Consider the following 26,400-nt stretch of genomic DNA (forward strand, 5'->3'; position numbering starts at 1 on the left):
TACCAATGGAGTACTGTACAATCTGTTATTATTCACTGTCCTATAGATCATCTGTTCTTGGTGCTGGTTTGTTCCAGGAAGAGAGACAGCTGCAACACTATATCCCTGTTCAACCTGAGGACCATCTGACTTTAATTGTAACACACAGCTTGATGTGGCTCTGGCTATGAGAAGCCAAAGTATCATCTGTAATAATCTGGAAAAGCAGAAACCTGCCAACAGAGGGCTGAAAACAGGGACTTGTGCTGTCTGGCTGCCTGACGGGCTGCAGGAAATATGATTAATGAGCAAGGTATAATGATATCAGGAACCCGATTAGCACCACAAAAAGGTCACAGATCAAAGTAGTATGCATTTCATGAGCTACAATCATTGCATAAAATCTGTGGACTTGAAGAGGTAAACCAAAAAGAGGAGGGCGATAAAACCCTTATGTGATAACAGGCTAACATACATAAAATACCATACTAATAATTTAGTCACTTACAGAAAGTTAACAGGAAAATTTAAAACGAATCAATATGAACTGCACCATAGGAAAGCTTTGTTCATCACAGGTGTATAATAAATATTTTTGAATGAATGAATGAGTTATTAAATTCTTTCCTAAAGGCACATGTAAGTAAAATCAAGTATTTTTCTAATTATGAGTTAAAATTATCAGAGATGTAAATATTTGACTGTAAAATGTTTGCATTTAACTTGCAGTAAATTTTTATGAGTTCTGTTAAGAATATAAGCTTATTCAGAAGCTAAACTATGAAGACATCTGTAAAAATCAGAGAAAGAGGAATCACTGGGACAAGTGTTTAATAGCTCAATAATAAGTTACATTAAATGTGCAGTTAGTATTATAAAATACTACTGTTTAACATTTGATAGTCATACAGAAGTTTAGAGCATGAGCAGGCAAAACCAAAATCTTATTGGAAAACAATTTGGTAAGCTGCCACCTTCTTTTCCTTGGTGTCCTTGTGAGACTTGTTCCAAATAGATCTGGCTCTTCTGAGGAGAGAGTACTGAGAGTAGGGATGGGGGTACTATCAGAAGAATGGCTTACTTTATACAGTTACATTTTCTTAATTGTCAAAATATTGTTGAAGAGCTTTAAATATAACTTACTCAAATGTTTCTGCCTCTTAGACCTCTTTTAAAGCAAACACATTAACAAATTTCTTTGTATTTTTAACAATACTAAATATGGTAATGATTAATAGAGTTGGTTCCCTTGAGACTTAAAAGTATAAACTGAGAAAAAATGCTTCAATAATAAAATGATCAGAACATGGTTTTAATTTTTTAAAAAATATATTCCTCAAGAATGGGGATGATTATTTACAACTTTCAAATATTATATAAATATTATTTTATATCTACCTAATAGCAAAAACGTTTATTCACAATGGTGATTCAGCCTGCCATACACTGTCGCCCCACAGTAAGCCCTCAGGCACTGCAGCCACCCCCAACGGTGCAACCCCTGGGACTCAGGAGGGAAAGAACAGGATACTGGCCCCAGACAGCTAAGGTGTATATCAAAGGAATGACTTCAAAGAGCCCAGATTCTTGCATCTTCCCATACATAGAGACGCACTAAATTCATTAATTTGAGATACCTGGTTTTCCTTAATTAACAGTAATCTTTTGATGTTCCAACTACCTGGGCTTGAAGTTCTTAGAAAGTCCATTGAATAAAACATAATTCTCAAAAAAAAAAAATGGTGATTCAGAAGGAACCATTAAAAAGGAAAAGACAAGCCACAAACTAGGAGAAAAATATCTGCAAAACATATGTTGGATAAAGGATTTTTATGGAGGATATATAAAGATGTCTTACAAATAAATAATAAAAAGACATACAACCCAATTAAAAAACAGGCAAAAGATCTGAATAAATAGCTCACCAAAGAACATACTAAGAGTAGGAAATAAGCCTGTGAAAAGATGGTCAACATCATTAGTCATTAGGGAAATACAAATTAAAATCACAATGAATCACTGGAAGAGCTAAAATAAAGAAGATTGACTGGGCTTCCCTGGTGGCGCAGTGGTTGAGAATCTGCCTGCTAATGCAGGGGACACGGGTTCGAGCCCTGGTATGGGAGGATCCCACATGCCGCGGAGCAACTAGGCCCGTGAGCCACAACTACTGAGCCTGTGCGTCTGGAGCCTGTGCTCCGCAACGAGAGGCCGGGATAGTGAGAGGCCGGCGCACCGCGATGAAGAGTGGCCCCCGCTTGCCACAACTAGAGAAAGCCCTCGCAAAGAAATGAAGACCCGACACAGCAAAAATAAATTAATTAATTAATAAACCCCTACCCCCAACAACAACAAAAAATAAATAAAAAAATAAAGAAGATTGACAATACCAAGTCTTTGCAAGGATATGGCAAATTGAAACTTCACATATTGTTGGTGGGAATGCAAAATGGTAAATATATTCTTATCATATGATTCAGCAATTAAACTCCTAGGAATCTATCCAATAGAAATGAAAACAGATATCCACCCTAAGACATATGCAGATATTCTTAAGAGCCTAAAACTGGAAAAAAGCAAAATGTCCATAAACTGGTAAATAAACAAAAGGTGTTATATCTATATGATGGAATACTATGCAGCAACACAAAGAAATTACTGATATATGCACAATATGGAGGAATCTCAAGAACATCATGCTAAGTGAAAGAGTCAGGTACAAAAAGACTACATACGGCAGGATTCCATATATATAAAATTTCTAGAAAAAGCAAAACTAAAGAGACAGAATCAGTGGTTGCCTGAGACTATGACTGGGAGCAAACAGATACAAGGAAACTTTTTGCAGTGAGGTAAGCTGATTGTGCTGATGGTTACATAACTGTATACATTTATTAAAACTCATTGAATTGAGCACTTAAAAAGATGGATTTTATGGTATGCAAATTATACCTCAATAAATGTGTTTTAAAAGCATAGAAAATTATTGAAAGCAAAAACCAAAAAAAACCCCCCAAAACTGCAGAATGACTAGACCTTCTATTGACATCTACGTACCCCTCCTGGAGAAAAAAAAAAAAAAAAAAAAAAACACGACCATAGACAACCGTCACATTTAAAAGTTTGACATCTCCTTTAACATCTTTCAGAGCTAAGCTTTGTCTTGGGCTCTCATTTTAATTACAGTTAACTTAAAAATCTTGAAAAATACACGCAGTAAACCAAAATACAACATGTACCTTAAGACTGTGATAGAATAATGTTAGGTGCTATTGCCTGAAGACCTCCTGTAAGCCAGAGAAAATTCTAGGTATTTTACATACATAATTACAGTTTTACACAAATAATTTTCAAATTACAATGAGGAAATCAAGGCTCAGAAAGGTTAAATTGCCTAAGGTCCCATAACCAGCAATGTGAGTTACCCACGATTAGGAAAACTGGTCTAACTTCAAAGCCTACGCTCTTTCCACTCCCCCTGCACTGCTTCCAGTGTATGTAAAACATGAATTTTCAGTAATAATGGGATTACAATTAGGATCTAGAATACTGTACAGGATTAAAATATAATTGTTGGGCTTCCCTGGTGGCACAGTGGTTGAGAGTCCGCCTGCTGATGCAGGGGACACAGGTTCGTGCCCCGGTCTGGGAGGATCCCACATGCCGCAGAGCGGCTGGGCCCGTGAGCCATGGCCGCTGAGCCTGCGTGTCCAGAGCCTGTGCTCCGCAACGGGAGAGGCCATAACAGTGAGAGGCCCGTGTACCGCAAAAAAAAAAAAGTATATGTGTATATATATATACATATATATATACATATATATATATGTGTGTGTGTATATATATATATATATATATATATAAAATTGTTGGTAGAAAAGGTAAGCATACCAAGAAAACTAAAATGAAATAATTTTCCTTGTTTTAGTAAAATTAAAAACACAATGCAATTTACGTTTCTTTTTTATTTTACTTATTTATTTATTAAATAAATTTATTTATTTATTTGTTTCATTTTTTAATTTTTTGGCTGTTGGGTCTTTGTTGCTGTGCGCGGGCTTTTCTCTAGTTGCGGCGAGTGGGGGCTACTCTTCGTTGTGGTGCGAGGACTTCTCATTGTCGTGGCTTCTCTTGTTGTGGAGCATGGGCTCTAGGTGCACGGGCTTCAGTAGTTGTGGCACTTGGGCTCAGTAGTTGTGGCACTCGGGCTCAGTAGTTGTGGCTCGTGTACCCTAGAGCGCAGGCTAAGTAGTTGTGGTGCATGGCTTAGTTGCTCTGCAGCCTGTGGGATCTTCCCAGGCCAGGGATCGAAACTGTGTTCCCTGCATTGGCAGGTGGATTCTTAACCACTGCGCCACCAGGGAAGCCCTAGGTTTCATTTTTAATATGAAGTATGAAGTATGATAAAGAAACTACTTTAAAAAACTGAGAATAAAGCTCCCTGATTCTAGGCATTTATGAAAGTTAAAGGCAAAAAGGAAAAGTCATATATTTTTTCATAAAATAATCCAGAACCCATACAACAGAGGACATTAAAGAGTCCACAGGAGAGGATTATGAAGAGTTGGTTGTAAGCACAATGATTATTGCACTTTTCACTTTTTAACTTTTCATATTCTAAATATCAGATGAAGATTTCCTTCAAAAGACAGATACAGCATATAATTTGAAAATCTTGTTTCTATTATCAAAATGTACAATGGCCTTCCAACCTGAACACAGAATTATGTTCTTCTCCTAGTACAAGAAACTCATATTTGAAAAAGTATAGAATTCAATAAGAAATTCACTTATAATCTTGAATCATCATGTTCATATAAAAGTAACCTAAATTCTGCATAAAAGAATAAAAGACACATTATACCTTTCATGTCAATAAGATTTTATAAAGTATATATGGAGATTCATGAACTATTATGTCACTTTTAGTTATCCCTATCAACTACAGTTTTGCCCAGAAGAGCAAGGGTTAATGATTATACCAACACATGAAAGATACTTTGAGAAAAGGCTCATGACAGACAGAGTAGATGATTACTATCTTACCAATCTGTTTATGCGAACAAATTCTTCTGAGGTTTTGGCCCAAGGAGGAAGTTCAACATCAGACACTACTGTCCCATCATCCATCACTCCAAGATTATAATTATTGAAGTTGACAAACATCTCAGGGAGATAATAAAATTCAGGGATCAACTCCTATATAAAAATAAAAGACAATGTCATATTATAAATTGTAGAATACTGACTAGGTATTCATAAAAGGGCTGATCATTTACTATTGTGCAGAAGAACAAAATAAACACAGGAAGTTTTTTACTCATATCATAGCCCTATCACAAAGTTCTATGAAGGTAGACAGATCCCATCCAACCAAATTTAAATAACACCTTACTGGGTGGTCACATGCTTTCCTTTAGGACAAATCTTACAAACTCAAAACTCTTATATACCAACATTTGAGTAATATTTGAGGTTTGACAAGACGTAAACAGAGTTTAACATGCTGTAATATCAACAACAGCTTAAACTAGATTTTTTTGAGGTATATGGAATTTTTTGCCAGAAAAAAAAACCAAAATCTTTATAAGCATTAAAATGCTTTGGTCCATCACCAACCAGGAAGATATTCATTGCATTTAGCCACAGTGTAACAGTATGTTTTGCTCACATTTCAAAACATTCAAATTTAGTTTTAGGGTACTAACTCTTATAAAAGATCAAAAGTTATAATCAGCCTAGAAAATGACCTGCACGAGAAACTAAGTAATATAAACTTGACTTTAATAAGGACATTTAAAATACGCTTTAACAGGATACTTAATAAGCAGAAAAATGCAGCCAGTTAGGTTTTTGTGTACAATAAGCCCCATGTATAACTATTTCAGAGGTCCTATAGATCAGACTTGAAATCCAGTCTTGACATGGGTCAGTGACTCAGTGGTCTTTCAGATACCCCCTCAGGGCCAGCTATGGCAGGCCCGGCTTTCCAAATGGTTGAGTGAAATAGGGAGGTCATCAGATTTTGGACAAGGTCAGTATGAACTCACTAGAGCAAAGAAAAAAAATTCAGCAGGAATTAAGCTATTATCACCTCCATCATCCATGTGAAATGTTCCTTGACTTTGAATCGTACATCCTTTGTTTACAATCACAATAATTAACTAAGCAGGGTAGAAATGAGCTTGTCCTCCAAACGCCTGACAACCACCTGATCACTGACTTGCAAAACATTTAAACTGAACAAAATTAATTTTTTTAAAAGGAAGATCCTGTTAAGTTTATCCATAAATGAAATGATGCAATGTTCATACAACAATTTTAAGAATCTCTTCTCCACAATGATGCATATAAGTCTAATTGACAAAAGACATATTTTATGCAACAAAAAGCTATATTCAATTTGTTTTAGCTAAATAACTTACTGCATGACATGAGTCAAGTACTAAAATAAACTCTTAATAAACATCACATTTAGTCTTCACAACAACTTATCACACTTAATCTTCACAACAACTTTACAAGGTAAGGTATCATCTCCATTTAAAACATTAACTAAGGCTCAAAGAGGTTAAGTAATATGCCCAAGGTTATGTAGCTGATTTATGATAAATTTGGAACTTAGATCAAGATTTGTTTAACTCTAAAGCCTGTGTCCTTAATCATCAAAAAAGCATGGGTTCTATTACATAATATATACAGTGCTACACATTTAAAATATGTTTTTAACATATATTCTAAGCAATTTTTTAAAAAGTAAACAAAACCTTTTCATTCTTCTATGATAAGAAAACAACTGGTTCTCCTGAAAAAAAATTTTATTTATATATGTGTATATGTATATATACTACACATATAGGAAGAATTTTTAAAATATGCTATAATTATTATTTACCCATATATAAATATGTCACTTTATAACTATCAATTTGCTGAAGTATGCATTCAATAAATTCCAACTTTGAGAAAATTTCCCAAAATGTCTTATTTTCACTCCATATTGCTTGTGCTAGTAAAGAGGAATGTTACTCTTGCCAAGTCTTGTTCTACAATAGTAATGGAGGACCATGCCTTCCTTGTGTATTCAAAATCAAAAGCAGCATTTTGGTTTAATTACTTACTTATTCTTTAAATTTCAATAATACCTGCCCACCCATACCCTCACGCTAATGCTCTCACAATTAGAGGATATTGTCCTTCTTTTGCCTGTTATACTCATTATGCTTCTATATAATTCTCCTAGGAATCAAAACAAATATAATGGCTGAATTTTAGATGTTAGGTTTCTCCCAAGTTTTGGGAGATCAGTCATCTGCATTATAAATCAGAGATACATATTGCACAGTAAAAATATGCAAAAAATATACTCTTTCTTGAGACCATGCCTAGATAGCAGATGAAGACCCAACACAGCCATAAATAAATAAATAAATTTATTAATAAATACATTCAATTAACAGAAATATATTTTGTTTGTGGCCTACTTTATTTAAACACATAAATTTATTATGAATTTATTTTATTTTAATGTTGACAGCTTACTCTAAATATAAATTCAGTTAATTTAACTCAAAATTAAATGGAGCAAAATTACACATAAAATAAACAAGAAATTTGTAATAAAAGATATGAAGAAAGCAATTTTAAATCTTACTGGACTATGTTAAACATTCAGCTGTATAATTTCTGTAATGCTGGGAGGGAGGTAATAATTTATCAGTTTCCATAATTACCATAGATTTTACTTGCAATTTCCTATTAAAGATAGATACCTATAATTTTATAGAGTGGACATTATAAAAATATTTCAAAATTAAGATTTTAAACTTTATTAATTAAAAATTAAGCTTAATACTTCACTTGAAATTTATCGAGATAGGAATTTTACATCTTGCTTCTTTATTTTTTACCTCCCAACCTCCCACCCCATACACTTCTCCAATTTCAAGAGAGTTGTCAGGCATTTCCAGAACATTTGCAAGGTCCAGAGCAGAGACCTCCTGAAGACATCCTCTTTTTCTGTCCTTTGTGAAAGTCTAAGCAAACAGGAGATTATGTAAAATGTCTAGGAGAAGGAGTGTCAAAGGTTAATATTTTTAAAAAGACAGAAACCAAAGAAGAGTTTTTCCTCAAGATTAGGGAACCAAGTTTCTCAAAATCTGTAGTCAGCTTTCTTTAGCCTGAGGGCAAGGGGAGGGGATGAAGAGGTTAGGCTGGAACCTAGGGGATGGTAAGTGGTAATCAAGGTCCCTACTTGTCCATATAGTGCCTCTGTATAAATTAGAAAAAAACAATCCTTCTGGGCTAATTCAGCCCCAAGAGAACTCAGTTTGGTAAGTGCAGTACAGGTTGGATTTCTGCTTCTCCTTTCCTTCAGTCAAGCACCCTTACATAGAGAACAATTTGCCCACCTGTACACAATGGCTTCATGATGGTGCACTTACAGAAGACAGTCCCTTGGCACCAGGGCTTTTGGTATCAGCAAATATTTCTTAACTCAAGCTTAGATAATCAGCAGAGCTGCCAGCTTCTAAAAGACCATGTGTCCTAGACAATGAAGATATTACTAGTGAACAAGATGAACTGAAGATGTGAGAGCCAATTTTCTAGATATCACATAAGCCTGGATCTCATTCAAGCCCTGGGAAAAGGAGGTCTCTGCCCTACCCATCTAATAACTGTGAAAGAACTTCCTATTAGCATAATATAAAGAAGATTTGAATTCAAATTAGGACATTTCTTATATACTTGAGTTGCTGGTTATGAATTTATACATACAGTTGACATGTGAACAACACTGGGGTTAGGGTTCCTACTCTCTACTCAGTCAATCTGAGTGTTATTTATAGTTGGCACTCCTTATCTGCAGTTCCTCTGTATCCCACATGGGTGGTTCCAAATCCATGGATTCAACCAACATTGGACAGGGTACTACTATAGTATTTACTATTTTAAAAAATCCACACATAAGTGGACCTGTGCAGTTCAAAACCATGTTGTTCAAGAGTCAACTGTATTTCAGGGATAAAAAGTTACCAATATATTCACTGACAATTATTTCTAGGAGACAAAATGGTAGAGAGAATTCAGTATGAGCAGTACAAAACTTTTTAAATTTCCCACTATTTAACTGATTATTTGATATAAGCTTTAGGTAGGTATGAAGAGTGATATAACACATCATAATCACAAAAAGCATTTATTTCATTTTTACTCTGCAAAGAACTGTGTTAGGATCTGGGATATGGAGACGTGAGTGCTACTTCCCCTCTACAGATCAGATCACAGATCTAACAGTGAAAGGATACATTTTTTAGGAGGAAATTGGTTGTAGGCACAAATAGTACTCTAGAATTTCAAAAGAGAAAAGGATGTCTAAAAGTTGGGGTGGTCAGAGAAAGCTTTAGGGAGAAGAACATAATACATTGTACTTCCCTAATATAACACTCATCAAACTGTATTGCTTCCTCTAAATTGACGGCTCCAGGAGATAAAGGACTTTAAGTATCTTGTTCACTGCTACACCTCCAAAGCCTAGACATAGTGAGTGAAACATGTTAGATATTCAGTAAAAATCTGTTGAATGAATGATTGAAGAATGGTACTTAAAGTCAAAGATAAATATTAGCAGAGGGGAAACACAAGAACAGTCCTGACAAGGGGAATATCTTAAGAAGAGGTACAGAGATGGAAACTTGCATATATCATGTGTTTCCAGTGATCAATGAAGAACTATTTAGTTGGTTTAGAGAGGACTATATACATGGAGTAGGAGATAATTTAAAATAGGACAAATGTTTCCAATAAATTAGCACTGAAAAGAAAGATTACAAAGAATCTAATATAGTATAAAGGACATCATCAAATAAAGACAATTAAGTAAAGGAGTATATATACTTAAACCATATGACAATCTCATTGGAAGGAAATCTGCATAAGTAAATCAGTTGATGGGAGTTGAATACCCTCTTAACATAAAATAAACATACTGAACGCAACTGAGGTACACCAACATGTAAACAAAAAGATAAATAAGTATATATACTGCCTGAATTTTACTATGGATGATAGTGACACTCAAGTTATAAGCAGAATTCCGTCTTAATCCTAAAAGCATCTTTCTAAGAACTATGCCTTGATATAACACCAAATATTATAGTTCAGAATTACCTCCTTTGACAGATGAAATTTAGTGATAGAGTCAAAGATTATGTCTTTCTAATACTTCTAATGTACATTTACAAAGTGAAGTATGTTTTATATTCATCAGAACAGAACATTCAGCTCTGGATAAAAAACACATGTTCAGCAATTCTTTAAAACATCAGGGGAAAATGATAAATAAACAACACTGACAGAGGACAGAGATATTTACAATTCACATTTTCTTCTGACTTGCTGACAATAATTTTAATCACTATCACTTAATTAGGCCATCAGGTCTTAGAGGTAAGTAACATGGTCAAAATGTAGTGTATCATCTCCTAAAATAAAAATTTGAAAGGTTCAACCAGAGGTTATACCACAGTTCAGGATAAGCCCATTGCTTTGATCACAAATCCCAAGGCTTTCATGGCATAATGACAAGGATTGGTTGTGACCACACATATGCTTTAGTTTTCTTTTCTAAGGTATGATCCCCATTGATATGAATGGCCTCTGCAGCAAGGCTGTATGATTCACCTTCTAATAGTCACCAATTCTATCCATTGAACTAAAACCATCACTTCAATAATACCTGGGTAATCATGCCAAATACTAGTCTATTAATCCAAAGAAACAAGATAATAAAACCTGAAATAAAAACCAAGATGCTACTTCAGAGCTCAAGTTAAATTTTTATTTTATTTTTACTAAAATATGAAATCCTGACAAGTCAAACATAAGCATGATAGCAAGGTAACTAATTTAATGTATACTGCTTTGGGGATACCGATGGTAAAAAAAAAGATGTGAAAGCAGAATTTTAGCTTTTTACATTGGAAAAACTGTATATTTTATGAAGGAAAAAATCCAAAGTAAACTTTCTTAATGAACAAGAAAAGAGTTGATGAATATATATTTTTAAAAAGTATATGTTCTAATACATATTAACTTGCAAGTATTTATTTTGTTAGCCCACAAATGAGAAAATCTTTTAGAAAGTTATTAGAATTGAATTGAACCTATAAGTCATTTTAAATGGACTGCATATCTGAAAGTATTCAAATTGATATTTAGTTTCTCCTTATCGAGTAGATAAAATGCTATTTTCTTCCTTTAGTAAAAGAAATGTTAACAGCAATTTTTAAATTGGAGAAGAAAAAATAATCTATAATGCTTCCAGACAGATCAAATAAATACTGTATGGTTTTAGATATTAAACTTGCATTTCAAATTCAAAATAAAGAAAAATCATGGATTACAAACGAACAAATAGATAATCTATCTCAATCTAATACAGTTAAGAGAATAACTGGGTTTGCGTCTTATCTATTCAACTTACTGGTCACGTGCTTTTAATTTAATTTTTCTAACCCTTACCTCAGTCGCCTCTTCTAAAACACAGGGTTGTTGTGTGGCTAATGAGATAATACAGAATTCTACATGCACAAAAGATGTTACTACTACCACTACTACTACTACTATTATTATTATCATTAATGTGGCCCCTGATAACAATCCCAAATTAGAGACTCAACTTGCCCGATTCTTAAAGTCAACAGGTAATTCACTGATAGTGGCCATTCTTAAAAGCTTTTAACATAATCCTAAGGGAATTTAATAGAATTTACTTGTAAAAGTAAATATGACCACCAAAATATTTGAGACTTAATAGTTCCTACTAAATAGCTATCACATTCAAAACAAGTTTCTTTATTTTTTATTAGCAATGACAGTACTGTTCAACATGCCTCACTTTATGATGAATAATCTCAATACTTTATAGTTCTCTCCTGCTTTCAACACATGTTTTTCACTTCTAAATTTGGACTGGACATCTTTGCTGAACCTTTTGCTGTTTCAGACTCCTATCTTCAAGGAAATTGTAATTTGGGGAGAGATAATGGACATTAATAATACAAATAATGGGTAAGCTGTGACTGCCAGAAGAGAAGACATAAATAAAATGCCCACCTTAAATCTTTTCTGGAACAGTTTGTATAATACATGAGTATGGAGGAGAACAGTTAATATCAGTATTTATAAATATATTAATGAACAGTCTACATTTTTACACTGAACAAAAATATAAGATCACCAGGTCAAAAAACAAATTACAGCTGACCTGTGTACATTTTTATAATTCAGGAAGATAGGAACATTTTCTAAGTGCTTTAAAAAAACGTTTTTTTCTGCCCACTATGTAAGTAGCATAAGAAGAAAAATATTCAGTTTTCAAGTAATTTTTCTCGAAGAACACACGAAAAAGAAATGGTTCATTGTAGACATAAAGAGTACAAAGTTCAAAGCTAAAAAAAATATAGTACATGGGTACATCATTTAACCTATGGATGCATGAAGAAGAAAAGTGTTAAAAAGGGTTAAATTAACAAATCTATAAGTTATGTATAAAAACAAGGATGAACACATATACAGTTCAGTTAGAGTATGAGTGTTCTACATTGTTAAGAGAGCGGCAAGACAGCTTGAGCTGACTCTAATGTGGTTGTGTGTGTGTGGCGGGGGGTGGAAGAGGGACTGACCAAAAAAGAAAGAGAGAGAGAGAAGAAAGAGAGAGAGAGAGGGAGAGGAAGAGAGAGAAGAAAGAAAAAAGAGGGGGAGAAAGACAGAGGGAGAATGAAGAGAGATAAAGAGAAGGAGGGAGGGAGGTAAAGAGGAAGGAAGGAAGGGAGGGAGGGAGGGAAGTACATATGCCAGAAATGTGCAAAGGATGGATAGAAAAGGGTAAGATTTCAATTTTACTTTCTTTTAGCATTTAAAAAATTCTGAATTATTTAAAAGTTTGTTTGAAAATAGGTAGAATAAATGAAGAAAATAAAACTATCAAATCATCCTAATTTAAGCTTTTTCTCTTAACAAATACATCAAGAAATAAATGTCCAGCAATTATGTTCTACTAACTGTAGCTAAACATTTTCTTATAAATGGCTCTAAAGCTGATGCTATCAGCATCTGTGGAATGTATTATGGTAGAAGACATGCTGAAAGAGGAAAAAAGAAACCTAACTTATCTTCAGATCACAGCCCCTGGGATTTCTGAGGTAGTGGAGGGCAAGTTAAAGGTCTCATGTTTAACAAATCTCACAAGACACAAATAGAACTATTCTCTGATCATCTCTATTTTGTATTATTACTTCTAACAAACAGGTATACACTTAATACCTTTAAGGGTTAATTTTTAAAGCTAAAACTAATTCTTGTAATATTACTGATAGTCATTTATTTTTCAAATATTATTTAGTAAATTCTTAGGATTTAATTGCACTCTATTTACTTAATTTTAAGTATGGAATATGCTGTACTGACCCTTCTGATTTCATAACAATAAAATTTTACATTCATCACTAATGATACACAATAAATTATAAGATAGATTTTATTTTATTTTATTTTATTTTTGCGGTACGCGGGCCTCTCGCTGTTGTGGCCTCTCCCGTTGCGGAGCACAGGCTCCAGACGCGCAGGCTCAGCGGCCATGGCTCACAGGCCCAGCCGCTCTGCGGCATGTGGCATCTTCCCAGACGGGGCATGAACCCGTGTCCCCTGCATTGGCAGGCGGACTGTCAACCACTGCGCCACCAGGGAAGCCCAGAGTTTTAAATTGAATATCCAAGATATAATCAGTGACAGGATGTCCACATGGACTTCTTTTGTAAAGCTATAACAGTAAAAACTCAATGTGCCTTAATTGTAAAAGTGTAGAAAATTAGAGCATTAACAACTCTTAGTCAGCAGATGACATCCAGCCACCAGTTGTCTTGTGGAGAGATAAGCCCCCTTCCTAAAATACAAGATGTTAGTAGCCCCATTGGAGCACCTTCCCATTGGATTTTGCTGTGCCCTTCTGGCATAAATGGCCATACACTCTCCTTTTTCTCCTCAGATTACCTCTCTGTTTTTCCCAGGCTTTTTCACTGATGCCTCTTTTCTCGATATCTTTATATCTGCTCATTCTTTCAACCAATATTTATTGATTTCTAACTAAATGTTCTAAATGCTGAGGTTACCAAATGAACGACACACAAAGCCCCCACCTTCACAGAACTGTAGCTATGGAGACATAACATAAACAAATGAATATATGTACTGTGTCAAATGCTGGCAAGTATTATGTTAAAAAAAAAAAAAGATGAAGGGATAGAGAATGATGGGAGTTGGGCAGTGTTATTTTAGAGAGGGTGTCCAGGGAAGTCCACTCTGAGGAGGTGACATTTGAGCAAAGACCTGAATGAAAAAAATGGAATGAACGAAGCATTATCTAGGGGAAAGTGGTTCAGGCAGAGACAACGTAATACACAAAGCCACCAAAACAGGAGTGGGCTTGGCATTTATTTTTTGGCCATGCCGTGCGGCTTGCGGGAACTTAGTTCCCCAACCAGGGATCGAACTTGGGCCAACGGCAATGAAAGCGCAGCCTCCTAACCACTGAAATGCCAGGGAACTCCTGGGCTTGGCAGTTTTGAAAAGGAACCACAACAAAGGCAAGTGAGGCTGCAGGAGAGTAAAAGAGATGTGTCATCAAAGAGGCAACCGGGTAACACAGGGCCTCAGTGGCTACATTAAGAACCTGAATTTTGCTCTAAGCTAGATGAGTAGGCACTGGATGGATGTGAGCACACGGATATGATCTGATTTACAATATAAATTGGGCCAGGACCCTCGTGATGGACGTGGTGATAACTGGTCAGATTCTAGACATATTCTGAAGGTTGATAAGATGAGCAGTGAGGTGTATGTGATAGGGAGGAATCAAAGATTCCAAGTTTTCTAAAGGTCTGAGCAAACTGGATAAACAGTGCTGGCAAATTCAAGTACTGAGCAGGACTTTTTCCTTAGGGTAGAGAGGAGGGTAAGAGGGAAAGACAGAGTTTGATATTGGACATGTTCAGTTTAAAATGCCTGTAAACGTACATCTAGCTCAAAGGGAGCTACCTGTATAGCTCTAGAATTCAGGGGAGAGCCACGAGGTAAGGTGTGATCACCCAGGGAGCAAGTGTTGACACTAGAAGGAATCTAAAGATGAAGCCGAAAGGTACTCCAGTAATTTAGGGTATGAAAACAAGATAATCCAGTAAAGGAGACTGAAAAAAAGGCAAAGAGATAGCCAGAAGATGGCTCCTTCACCAAGTGAAGAAAATGTTACAAGGAAAATGGATAAATTAATTGTGTCAATAATGCTGACAGATCAAGTACCATGAGAACTGAAAATTTGCATTTGACAACATGGAAATTGTTCATCAATGACTCTGACAAGACTGATTTCGATAACATGGTGGAAAAGAAAGCTTGATTCAAGTGGGCTTGGGAGATGATGGGAGCTGAAAAAGTGGAGATCAAGAGACTAGACAACCGTTTTGAGGAGTTCAAGATAAGTATCGCCTAATATTCCTTCTTACCCTACATGCCTATGCCACTATTCTGAAGCTTAGGTTTGAATTTTCAACTAGTAGGTGATAATATCCTGGTTATTCTGAAAATATATCAATGTGTCAAAAACTGAATTCACACATTTGGTCTACATACCAGCTTCATTATAATTCACAGCATCATCATTTATCTAGGCACCCAATCTAAAGAATCATCTTTATGCCTTCCTATCCCTTTACAGTCAACCAAGCGCCAAATCCTGGAGAATTACTTTTAACCCACCTCTTGAGTCATTCCCTTAGCTCTTTGACTAGTTGAGGCTCCTAGAGTCTTTACTTTTAACTGTCATAGACTCCTAAAATTTCTCCCTACCTCCAGCTCTCACCTCTCTTCCCCATTCCCAGTACTTTCCATACCGCTGCCAAAGCGCCTTTTTTTTTTTTTTAAATAATAGAGCCAATTAGTACAAAATCTTAAATGGATCCTCATTGCCTATAGCAGGGGATGGTAAAATACAGCCCAGGGGCCAAAACGCTGCCACCTGTTTTTGTAAATGAAATTTTACGGGAACACAGTCACACTTATCTGTTTACATATGGTATGGTCTATGGCTACTCTTGGGCTACGGTGGTAGAGCTGAGTAGCTGTGCCAGAGATTGCACGGACTGCGAACTGAAAAATATCTTTAGAATATTACTGAGGGTCTTCATATTAGACCACAACTGCCTTTCAGTATTTTTCCTTCTCTATGTTTCCTACACACCAAGCACATAAGACCAATAAGCAGACCAATAAGCATTCCCCAATGTGCTAAGCCTTTTCTCTGAATTTTGTTCATGTCATTTTCTTTGCTCAGAATACTCTTCTTTATTTAATCAAAGCATTAATTTAATAAATGTTTTAGTGGCTACTGTGTTCCAGGTACTGTTTTAAGCTCTAGGAATAAACCAATGAGCAAAACAGTCCAAATTCATGCTGTCATGGAGCTAATGTTCCAGTGGGATAAGACATAAATAATAAATAAATAGAGACATGTATGTTGGATGGTGAGTGATATGAAGAAAACTGAAATTGAGAAGTCAGTTAAAGTGCATGGGATGAAGCATGTACTTTTAAAGAAAGAGGACAGAGAAGGCCTTACTAAGAAGGTGACTTTTTTTTTGAATTTTATTTCTTTTTTTATACAGCAGGTTCTTATTAGTTATCAATTTTATACACATCAGTGTATACATGTCAATCCCAATCTCCCAATTCATCCCACCCTCCTTCCCCCTTGGTATCCATCCATATGGTTGTTCTCTACATCTGTGTCTCTATTTATGCTTTGCAAGAAAGTTCATCTGTACCATTTTTTTTTAGATTCTACATATAATCGATATTATACTATATTTGTTTTCCTCTTTCTGACTTACTTCACTCTGTATGACAGTCTCTAGGTCTATCCATGACTCTGCAAATGGCACTATTTCGTTCCTCCTTATGGCTGAGTAATATTCCATTGTATATATGTACCACATCTTTATCCACTTGTCTGTCGATGGACACTTAGGTTGCTTCCATGTCCTGGCTATTGTAAATAGTGCTGCAATGAACACTGGGGTGTGTGTGTCTTTTTGAATTATGGTTTTCTCTGGGTATATGCCCAGTAGTGGGATTGCTGGGTCAAATGGTAATTCTATTTTTAGTTTTTTAAGAAATCTCCATACTGCTCTCCACAGTGGCTGTATCAATTTACATTCCCACCAACAGTGCAAGAGGGTTCCCTAAGAAGGTGACATTTGAGTAAAGACTTAAAATGGCTGCAGGAATGAATCCATAAGGATACGTGGAGGAATTTTTCAGGTGAAAAGAAAAGTAAAAGCAAAGGCCCTGAGGTGGGAAGATACCTGGAGTTTGTGAGGAATACCAAGGAGGTCCTGTTTGGCTAGAACAGAGTGGACAAGAGGGCAAATGGTACAAAGAGTTCAAGACGTAACAGGATTATGGAGGGGAGGGGTAGTTGCTGTAGGGTCTTGCATTGTAAGGACTTCAGCTTTTACTCGCAACAGCTTTTACTCAGAAGCCATTAACTAAGAAAGGGAAGACTGTGAGAAGAGCAGGTTTAAAGGAATGAAGATCAGGAATTTGGTTCTGAACGTGTTAAATTTGAGATACATTTTACATGCTAAAATGGAGATGCTAAGGAGCGAGTCAGATACCAGGATAAATGTACATGCTAGAGATGTAAATCTGGGAGGTGGAAGGCTCCCTTGCATCCTTTAAGATACAACTCAAATACCACTTACTCTGTGAAGTCATTCACAACCCCACTTCCTCCAGGAAAAACTCATTTCATTTTGTTTATATCTTATTATAGTACTTGGCGCTGTCTAACTTGTATTAAAAACAGTTTTATGTATATGTGTCGTTCTCACCTGGAGATATGTGAAGTAAAGAACTGTGTTTATCTTACCCTTTTAACCCCAAAAACTCCCTACTATGTATTGCATATGATAAAATAATCAGTAAATGCTGGCTTAACTAAATGTGTTTGGGGGGACTTGAATTCACCTGTCATAAGAAGTTTTCTGCCTGAAGGTAGGGAGCTAGATCCCCATGCCCTAACTAAACTTGTTGTTCTTCTGTGTTCTCTAAGTACATGTCCAAGTCAAATTTAATTTCTCTCTCATCTTAGGAGACAAATCAATCAGCAAATCCTAACAGTTCTTACCTTTTAAATATGTCTTAAATTCATCACATTTCTCTAGTACCACTGCCTCCACTGCCTCTCACCCCATTACTTTAACAGCTTACTTACTGTTTCCACTCCTGCTCAGTGTAATACAAACACCGATCACAGCGGTCACTTAAAACCACAAAATCCCCTCTGCTTTGACCTTTCCAGTATATCCCCACTGCCCCCAGGATAAAGTCCAACCTCCTTACTGAAGCTTATAAGGCACCCCATGATAGGCCCTGAATTGCCTCTTCCTCTCCCTTCTCCTCATTTCAGATCTTGTAGCTATGAGCCACAGATCCTTTATTATACTGAATTGCTGGAATGCTTTTATCGTCAGTACCCCATTTACCGCAAATGTTCACTGAAGGCAATGCTCTGTCTCATTTGATGCTGTATCACAACCAGGGCCTGATTGTGCGTAAACTCAATTAAAATAAAAACTTTAAAAATTAAATGCTATCTCAGGATTCCACCAAACTTGTTACCCTAAGTTTATTTTTAGCACAGGTTATTTTAAAAAATATTTTTGTACTAAATTCCAAGCTTCTAGAGAAGTATAGTTCTCCAACAATCTCCATGTAAAAGATATAAAGAATGTAAAAGAACCATTTACTACTGCCCCCTTTCTAAAATAATGAACCGAGCTGACATTTATGACTCTTTCCACTCTCAGATCCTGATTTGTTAATCACTTCTATAGGAGAGAAGGAAAAAAGTTTAAACTGCAGCAAATCAGATTCTATTTAATCATTAGATTAAATTTATTGACACTAACGGTACCTGAAAACGTGTGTGCTGCCTGCTGCCTCAACGGGGAGCTGGGGGGCTGGGGAATCAGCAACAATGAACTGCCTAGAAAAGCTTAGATATTTGCCTAATATTTACATGTGACTGCCTTATGAAATTCATTCAAGCTTTATGAGTCTGATTTGTTCCACAAGATTTGGTTATGATGGTTCAGGCTGAAGACAGTAATCTATTTTGTACCTCAGTTTCTAAACTTAAATGATGTTTTTAAAACTTGAAACAGAGTTTGCTGGGGGATTTTTTTTTTTGAGAAAGAACTGGGTATCTGTATTTTTAAAATGGATAGGGTTGCATCAAGGGATGTGGGACTTCTTTGAAGCACAGCATCAGCGTGACCTACGATAACCACCCTTTTCTTTCTTTTTTTTAACATCTTTACTGGAGTATAATTGCTTTACAATGTTGTGTTAGTGCTGTACAACAAAGCACTATATGTATACATATACATACTATATGTATATGTATATGTATGTATATACATATATACTATATGTATACATATACATACTGTATACAAAGCTATATGTATACATATATCCCCATATTCCCTCCCTCTTTCGTCTCTCTCTTACCCTCCCTATCCCACCCCTCTAAGTGGTCACAAAGCAATGAGCTTATCTCCCTGTGCTACGTGGCTGCTTCCCACTAGCTATCTATTCTACATTTGGTAGTGTATATATGTCAATGCTACTTTCTCACTTCATCCCAGCTTACCCTTCCCCTTCCCCGTGTCCTCAAGTCCATTCTCTATGTCTGCATCTTTATTCCTGCCCTGCCCCAGGTTTGTCAGAACCATTTCTTTTTTTAAGATTCCATATATATGTGTTAGCATACGGTATTTGTTTTTCTCTTTCTGACTTACTTCACTCTGTATGACAGGCTCTAAGTCCATCCACCTCACTACAAATAACTCAATTTCATTTTTTAGGGCTCAGTAATATTCCATTGTATATATGTGCCACATCTTCTTTATCCATTCATTTGTCGATGGACACTTAGGTTGCTGCCATGTCCTGGCTATTGTAAATAGTGCTGTAATGAACATTGTGGTACATGACTCTTTTTGAATTATGGTTTTCTCAGGGTATATGCCCAGTAGTGGGATTGCTGGGTCATATGGTAGTTCTATTTTTAGTTTTTTAAGGAACCTCCGTACTGTTCTCCATAGTGGCTGTGTCAATTTACATTCCTACCAACAGTGCAAGAGGGTTCCCTTTTCTCCACACCCTCTCCAGCATTTACTGTTTGTAGCTTTTTGATGATGGCCATTCTGACTGGTATGAGGTGATACCTCATTGTAGTTCTGATTTGCATTTCTCTAATGATTAGTGATATTGAGCATCGTTTCATGTGTTTGTTGGCAATTGGTATATCTTTGGAGAAATGTCTGTTTAGGTCTTCTGCCCATTTTTGGATTGCATTGTTTGTTTTTTTGATATTGAGCTGCATGAGCACTTGTACATTTTGGAGATTAATCCTTTGTCAGTTTCTTTGTTTGCAAATATTTTCTCCCATTCTGAAGGTTGTCTTTTCATCTTGTTTATGGTTTCCTTTGCTGTGCAAAAGCTTTTTCTAAAATAAATAAATTTATTTATTTATTTATTTACTTATGGCTGTGTTGAGTCTTCGTTGCTGCATGCGGGCTTTCTCTAGTTGTGGTGAGCAGGAGCTACTCTTCGTTGCGATGCGCAGGCTTCTCATTGCGGTGGCTTCTCTTGTTGAGGAGCACGGGCTCTAGGTGTGCAGGCTTCAGTAGTTGTGGCACATGGGCTCAGTAGTTGGGGCTCAGGGGCTCTGGAGCACAGGCTCAGTCCTTGTGGCGCATGGACTTAGTTGCTCTGCGGCATGTGGGATCTTCCCGGACCAGGGACCGAACCCATGTCCCCTGCATTGGCAGGTGGATTCTTAACCACTGCGCCACCAGGGAAGTTCCTTGCAAAAGCTTTTAAGTTTAATTAGGTTCCATTTGTTTATTTTTGTTTTTATTTCTATTTCTCTAGGAGGTGGGTCAATAAGGATCTTGCTGTGATTTATATCATAGAGTGTTCTGCCTATGTTTTCCTCTAAGAGTTTTATACTGTTTGGCCTTACATTTAGGTCTTTAATCCATTTTGAGTTTATTTTTGTATACGGTGTGAGGGAGTGTTCTAACTTCATTCTTTTACATGTAGCTGTCCAGTTTTCTGCTGGGGGATTTTAAAATATTACTTATCACAGTGATGATTCTCCAACCCAATTTTAGCACTTTCTATTTCAGTCCTCAAGACTAGCTATTATTGCTACTACCTGTCAGTTCATATTTAGATGGAGTACAACATCAGGAATATTGTTGCTCAAAGAGCAAGAAGGCATTCTTCCTTCCATAAGCAGAAAGCTATCCCTTGGTGTGATGCCAAAACAATGCCCTAAGTCTGCACTGCCAAATGGAGTAGCCATTAGCCACAAGTGGCTATTAAACAATTGAAATGTGGCTAGTCTGAGAAGAGACCTGTTGTAAATATAAGATACACACCAGGTCTCAAAGCCTTAATATTAAAAAAAAAGAATGTAAAATATCCAATTAATAATTTTATATTGATTACATGCTGAAATAAAAATATTTTGGATATATCAGTTTAAATATATTCTTAAAATCAGTTTCACATGGTCCTTTTGACTTTTTAAAATGTGACAAGAAAATCTAAAATTATATATGTGATCGTAATTATGGTTGACATTACATTTCTATTGGACAGTGTGGTAAGCCTAGTTAGAGAACTGATCAACACTTCTGAACTCTTTATCCAGACAGAATAAAAAGCATCATTGAGGGTCAGGCCTGAAATGGAACCACCAATGATGAACCGAAACACAAACGAACCCCCCAATTTTAAAATGGTAAATCATGCTAAAACTGAAAGACTGCTTTAGTGAAATCTGATAATGTCTCTTTCTTCTCTGAAATAAAAATAATTAATCTTTTAACCTTTATTTTTAGGAATAACATATTTTTTCAGTAAAATTATTCTGAGTATTAGCAGAATACAAGAAATAGGGATCCTAAGATATTATAGTGACAGTTCCCCTTTAGCAAAAAAAGTTAAGTACTAGAAATGTTATTTTATTCTTATTTTTTCCAAAAAATTAGTTAATTAATTAATTAATTATTTTTTTTGCCTGCGCTGTGCAACTTGCGGGATCTTATTTCCCCCACTAGGGACTGAACTTGTACCCTCGCCAGTGAAAGTGCAGGGTCTTAACCACTGGACTGCCAGAGAATTTCCCTGAAAAAGTAATTTAAATAAATCTTCTATCTACCTAACAATATTTCATTTTTGTAAAATGTCATGAAAACATTAGAGAATGCATATTAATCTAGCAACATATACTTCAGAAGCCACTCAGTAAAGTGATTCCTACCACCCACTCACATACTTCACTATCCCCTCTCTACTGTTTAACATTTTCCTTCGTATTTCTAGAAACTCTAACACGACAACACAAATAAAGATCAGACTATAATTAATATGATTCCATCTGAAATATAATGTTATATCTCAATGAAATGTTTATTATAGTAATTTAAATGTGCTTTCTTAATATATTCATTCTTATACATTATATTATTATAATAATTTAAACATGCTTTATAAAGTGTTAGAATGTAACATGAGGAGGCAAGATCAAAAACAAAAAATAAAAAAGGCATGATTAAATCCCTCCTCAGTTGTAGAAGGACCAACTACAAGGAGGCTCTTTCAATAGCCTATAGCCTGTGTAACCATGTATTATATACTTTTCAAAGTGTTCACTCAGTTGTAGGGTCCAAATTACCAGGTTATTAATATAGAAAATGGAGTAATTTATCAATGTCCTATTCACCTTACAGATATTTTCTGGTTTAAAAAAAAAAAAAAGAAAATTAGGAAAATATACATATTGGTTAGAAGAGCAAGTGGGTTTCATCCAAGTTAGTCCTGAAGAAAATTTTTGTGCCTCTGAACATAATGAAATGGTATTTAAGAATAAAGCTGTATCTGGGCTTCCCTGGCACAGTGGTTGAGAGTCTGCCTGCCGATGCAGGGGACATGGGTTCGTGCCCTGGTCCGGGAGGATCCCACATGCCTCAGAGCGGCTGGGCCCGTGGGCCATGGCCGCTGGGCCTGCGCATCCAGAGCCTGTACTCTGCAATGGGAGAGGCCACAACAGGGAGAGGCCCGCGTACCGCAAAAAAAATAAAAATAAAAAAAATAAAGCTGTATCTCTAAGCAGGCTCCAATCAACTTGACACTTGGAATTTTTAATTCTTTTATTTTTCTTTTAACTTTTGCCTTAACTTTGTACCCTACTTCTTCATTTAGATGCCCTATATAACTAGGCTAGGAAGCTAGAAATTAAGTAGCACAATAACAAGAACTAAAATTCTAGTATTGGTTTAGTAATTGGGGCTGTTTTTATCAAAATCTGCTGAGGCATTCAAAGGGAAGCGAGATGGATTTGAGTCATTATTTGTGAAGAAACAAGAGTAATGAGAAAAATAAGGAATGAGAAAGGTAAAGTTCATATGGGGTTTTGGGGGTTTTATTTTTTAATGCTGTAGCTGTTTTGTGTGGGTTTATTTTTTATTTTTTTTTTACAAGTGGGGTATTTTGAAGGAAATGTTTGGGGAAATGGAACCAGACATGTGCTAAATAAAGAATCTTGAGAGAAAAAGGAGGAGATTTAGGAAAAAGAGACAACAAAACTACAAGGATCTATCTATCACATGTATCTCCCGTCCAACAAAGCATTAAGCGGGAATGTCTAATACAGAGAGGTAGAAATTTGAAGATATACACTACCTCTCTATTACCGAGCAGAAAAAAATTCAAATTCACAATTTTGTTCTTGTTTACACTTCTATTACCAAACTTAAGTATGAGGTTATAACTTGGTCCTGAGATACTTAAAAAACAAAGGAATTTAGGGGCTTCCCTGGTGGTGCAGTGGTTGAGAGTGTGCCTGACGATGCAGGGGACACGGGTTCGTGCCCCGGTCCGGAAGGATCCCACATGCCTCGGAGCGGCTGGGCCTGTGGGCCATGGCTGCTGGGCCTGCGCGTCTGGAGCCTGTGCTCCACAACGGGAGGGGCCGTGGAGGTGAGAGGCCCGCGTACCGCAAAAAAAAAAAAGGAACTTAGAAATTAAAAATTTTTTTTCATGTCTTCAATTTGATAACAAAAAGTCTTATCAATGTTTTCCTATGTCCATATCTCTTATGACTTCTCAAAAGGTTTAAAGTAAGTAAAGAAATAGCTTTGAGATTAGAAGTAGAAACCATTATTAAATCTGTTAACTATTCTGATTTACTGTTATCTAATTATCCATTTCAAAATTATCTACTGATGATTCTTAAGGGATATGATAATTTCAAGAGTATTTCAGAGTACATTATTTGTGCTATCAAAAATTCCTATAGATGTTCCAATATAAAAGATTATTTCTGGGGACTTCCCTGGTGGTCCAGTGATTCAGAGTCCATCTTGCAATGCAGGGGACGCCAGTTCAATCCCTGGTTGGGGACTAAAATTCCACATGCCACGGAGCAGCTAAGCCCTCGTGCTGCAGCTCCTGAGCCTGTGCGCTCTGGAGCCCGCACGCCACAACTAGAGAGAAGCCTATACAATGCAACGAAGAACCTGCACGTTGCAATGAAAGATCCTGCATGCCGCAACTAAGACCTGACACAGCCCCCACCTCCCAAAAAAAAAATTTAAAAAAGAGATTATTTCTGCATATGATGGAATCTTCAATAAAATATCTGGGATATAAGCAATGTTATACTCTACAGTAAGATAAAGTATGTGAACACTTTTTATAGACTGTAATGTATCATGACTAAAAGTAAGATACAATTATAATTTTAATTAATTTTTTAAAGTACTCTATAGTAACATAAACATTAGTAATGTAACTTTTCCTCTTTCAAGCCCAAATATTTCTCATATGTACTTATCATTTTCTCCCATATAGTATAATTATTTATGTATAAGACATAGCTCTTTACGACACCTAAGGACACAGCCACAGGCATATCTTGTTTTACTCAACAGCATCTAAACAGTGAAGAAACAGATACTATGTCACAAAACTAAAATACAGTACTTTTGAGGGCAGAAGCAAAAGTATTGTATCAGCTACTGTGCAAAGTTTTTGATCTACTGAACATATATATAGATAGAAGAACTCATTTCCCCTCAACAATAAAGCAATTCTATAACAAGCAGAGTCAGGTAGGCATTTAGAACCAGCAGTAGGTAAAAGATGATTACCTTAAGAATAGAGACAGGGGATTGCTAAAGTATCAATAAAATAAGTTGAATTAAACTAAACATCTGAGATCTTTCTCACAGTATTTTTGTGACTATATTAATTTTATTCATTGAGTTTGGAATCCCATTAAGCACGCTGCTTTACATCCATAATACTGTATTTTTCCTTTAAAAAGGATTCCAAGGAGGAAGGAAAACAACTGTTCCACAATTAAGGAGAGAGAGATGAGACACACAGACAGAAACAGACAGACACAGGAGGTAGAGAGAGAAAGAGAGAGAAATCTTATATAATGGTTATTGGCCACTTAATTAAGGCCTCATCCTTTGAGGCTCATCTTTAGTAAATAGGGCTGTATTGCAAGAGAGAAATTATCAACATCCATTCAATAAGAAACACATTGGCAATAATAATTGTAAAATGAAGTATTTCTGTACCTTAATATCAGATGTATCACGCTGACTGTTTCGCCAAGCTCTGGAAATCGATGAAAAAGTTCGATCTGCATGATCAAATTTCCCTCCTTGTAAATTTAGGAAAGAAGTTGTGAAGGGTTCCTAAAAAATAAGCCATTTAAAAAAGCCTGGTTTTTTATAAATCTTTATATCTAAATACTTAGTTACCAATAGACATTAGCCAGTAATACGTACTAGGCATAGACTGGGAATTATACTTAAATTATTACATTAATATTCTTATATTATTTTTGTTTCAGAAGAAATATTTCCAAAATTTAGTATTTTTCAGACTCTCTTCAATATTTTTCAGACTCTCTTCCTTTCCAAGAACAATTTATTAATAACATTCAGACATAAATTAGACTGCATTTGCTTCACAGTCCAGGGAAACAGTCCAATATGTAATTTTCCTATTGTTATGGCTCAATATTTAATTTATGATTAAGAAAAGAAAAATGTTTGGAAGATTTAAAAGCCTCCTTTTAGTTAAAGAACACTTAAACACATATTAGTGGATAATTGCTTGAAATTAGCTAAGCACTATAAATTACCTCTAGGATTTATATCTGCCTGTACCCTCTAACAAGCTTTAATTAATGATGTGCTGCTAATGCTTTCC

At 35.8% G+C, this 26,400-nt stretch overlaps 1 protein-coding gene across 4 annotated transcripts in view; it reads right to left on the bottom strand.

Annotated features, from left to right (window-relative positions):
• The window catches only part of LRBA (LPS responsive beige-like anchor protein), a 736,343-nt gene that overhangs the window by 143,039 nt on the left and 566,904 nt on the right, over positions 1-26,400 (bottom strand). For all 4 annotated transcript variants that reach the window (XM_027117137.1, XM_027117135.1, XM_027117138.1 and 1 more), the window contains 2 exons: positions 25,761-25,880; positions 5,023-5,175 (listed from right to left, as the gene is read on the bottom strand). In XM_027117137.1, coding sequence (XP_026972938.1) covers positions 5,023-5,175; positions 25,761-25,880 — 273 coding nt within the window. The remainder of the gene's footprint in view (positions 1-5,022; positions 5,176-25,760; positions 25,881-26,400) is intronic.

The sequence above is a fragment of the Aethalodelphis obliquidens genome, unplaced genomic scaffold (assembly GCF_003676395.1).
Source record: "Aethalodelphis obliquidens isolate GAN/ISIS:26980383/991018 unplaced genomic scaffold, ASM367639v1 scaffold17, whole genome shotgun sequence".
Taxonomy (NCBI): Eukaryota; Metazoa; Chordata; class Mammalia; order Artiodactyla; family Delphinidae; genus Aethalodelphis; species Aethalodelphis obliquidens.